A 2,328-nucleotide genomic window follows, 5' to 3' on the forward strand; every position below is an offset into this window, starting at 1 on the left:
ATAATTTAAGCAGTAAATAAGCTAAAAATGTATCCCATCCTGCAGAATTGTCAAAAACGTGATAACTGTCAGAACGACTGATTTAGGCGCAACTGAAGAGTTGTTTAGAAGTAAATAAAATAATCAGATGTAAAATAATAATAATGTGCTCTGCTGCAAGTTCTCATGCTTGATCTCATGTTTTCTCCTGGTTTATTGTTGAGCTGTTGAATTGTTCTGTTAAAATAATCAGTTGCAAGCCTTTGACACTGTTTTAGCTTTAAGTGTCCATTCACAGGAGATCTGAAGACATCAGCATAATAAATGAGGAGAAAACAGGAGCTATTGACATGAAATAAAGAGTCTTTTCAGCAGCTCTGTTAATATTGATGAGCCTCAGACGATCAACACTCATTCAACAAGACATTCAGATCATCAGCAGATCATCTCTCTTTATTCTCAGTGTTTGCTGATAGAAACACAGTATTTGAGTCAGGATATATGATAAAAGCCTAGTTCTCACAATATGTATAAAACATAAATAATACAAAAAACTAACGCTGAAGTAAATAACTGCCCTAAAGCACCATAATATGCATGTCTAATCTAAATAGTTTGATTTTCTAATATCATATTTGCATAGATGGGCGAAACATAATCACCTGATTTTGTAAATGTGGCCAATTACATTTGCATTAAGCACCCAGTTTGCACTTGTCTATAACTAAAATGAATAGCTTTAGATTTACAAAATGAGCTTGCAATAGCATAAAATAAGCCTTTTTAACAAAAACGTTGAATACTGATATTTGAAACAATCAAAAACATGAACAAAAAGTCGAAATGTAAAAATGAAACCGCCAGTAGCTAAAGGTGATGTTAGAGTAATTGAGATTCGAATGATTCATTCAGACGACTGATTCATTCAGAAACAAACCCTGCGTCTCAATGTTCATACTATCCATCCTAAATAGTGTGTGAGATTAGAATAAGTGTGTCCCTCAGAAGACTCGGCGCTGACTGACTGAGTGAGCGTTAGTGATCATCCGGGATCATCAAAAAACCGCCAGATTATATTTAAAACGTCAAAACATCCATAAAGCAACACATTAAACAAAAACAAGGGTTACATTAGCGCCACTCTCGCCTGAGACAGGCAGCACATCGGTCAGCACAGACGCAGTTTGCCCATCATCCTGCATGCAGTGATGTTTATATTCCTATTGTCTTCAGAAAGATATGGAAATGTTATTCTCTAACGTTTTACATGGTTCATGCTTAACTCACATGCCATAATTATCATGACACAATCATGACTAACTCGCAAGGTCCTTTATTAAAGCAGCAATTAACAAACAATTTTAATCAAATAAGGAGGTACTCATCTTTATTTAAATAATGGTTTCTTCAGTTAAAATAAATAAACAACTCCCAGCTGATCAGTTAAATGTACATTTTCGCCGATAAAATCAAGTTATGCGCAGTACGGAACAGTTAACCCTTATCATCGTCCGTACACTGGAGGAGGCGGTACTTTTTCCCCACTTTCCTCAAACTATTGGTCCTAAAGACATCAAAGTGTGGACTGTATAATGGGTATTCCCCCAGAGAATGATCACAAACATGCTTGCCTGTCTTTCAATAACGGAGGAGCGGTCGCTGACGTGCGGCGAATAGCGAAAAATGTACGGAAGATGGTCAGTCTACGTTATATGAAGTATTTGGCAGTATCTGTTCTTAATTTTAACCATGTAAAGTAACAGTGCATTTTTGTTAGGACTGTTTCCTGAGCCTGGTAGAGGAAACTACAAAGCCGGCTGTTCTGACTCAGAGTGAAAAACATTTAAATATATATACACACACACATGAAAACAATGACCTTACAAAAGGTACTGGAAAGTTAGTTTAATAGTGTACACCAAGAAACAAACTGCGTACATAATGTAACATGAGACTCTGCAAGGTCAATACAATAACAGACCTTGCCAAGTAAAAAAGCTTATTAAAACCACTAGATTTACATGATCAGAGTAACTCCTCCACTAGAAACCACAGTCTGCTCACTAGAGATGGTCTTGACATTAGTGTCCCTTCCTGAAAGAAAAATTAGAAGCGTGAAGGCCAACTATAAAAATCTCAGTTCCTCTTGTCACATTAAGCCAAGAACTCACTCTTCCTGCCGCAGCTTTGCTCACAGGAGCCAGAAGATGGATGGCACACCGCAGTACTACAGTGGATGAAGATCTGATGGAGGAAAGAGGGTCAAGTCACAGAATCTATAAGGAGTAAAATTAAAGGTTCAAGTAGGGGGGGGGGGGGGCATACAGTTTCCTGCAGAGGAGCCAGTGA

At 37.5% G+C, this 2,328-nt stretch overlaps 1 protein-coding gene and 1 long non-coding RNA gene across 2 annotated transcripts in view; both read right to left on the reverse strand.

The window, feature by feature from the left end:
• The window catches only part of LOC107555202 (zona pellucida sperm-binding protein 4-like), a 5,383-nt gene that overhangs the window by 1,733 nt on the left and 1,322 nt on the right, over positions 1-2,328 (reverse strand). The window contains exons 7-8 of the mRNA XM_016237922.1: positions 2,151-2,223; positions 2,001-2,073 (exon numbers count right to left, since the gene is read on the reverse strand). Of these exons, the coding sequence (XP_016093408.1) occupies positions 2,001-2,073; positions 2,151-2,223 (146 nt within the window). The remainder of the gene's footprint in view (positions 1-2,000; positions 2,074-2,150; positions 2,224-2,328) is intronic.
• On the reverse strand, positions 1,870-2,328 carry LOC107555239 (uncharacterized). Its single transcript, XR_001605145.1, has 3 exons — positions 2,305-2,328; positions 2,151-2,223; positions 1,870-2,073 (listed from the first exon to the last, which is right to left on the reverse strand). It is a non-coding gene; the product is annotated as an uncharacterized lncRNA (long non-coding RNA).

The sequence above is a fragment of the Sinocyclocheilus grahami genome, unplaced genomic scaffold (assembly GCF_001515645.1).
Source record: "Sinocyclocheilus grahami isolate Dianchi unplaced genomic scaffold, SAMN03320097.WGS_v1.1 scaffold527.1, whole genome shotgun sequence".
Lineage (NCBI taxonomy): Eukaryota > Metazoa > Chordata > Actinopteri > Cypriniformes > Cyprinidae > Sinocyclocheilus > Sinocyclocheilus grahami.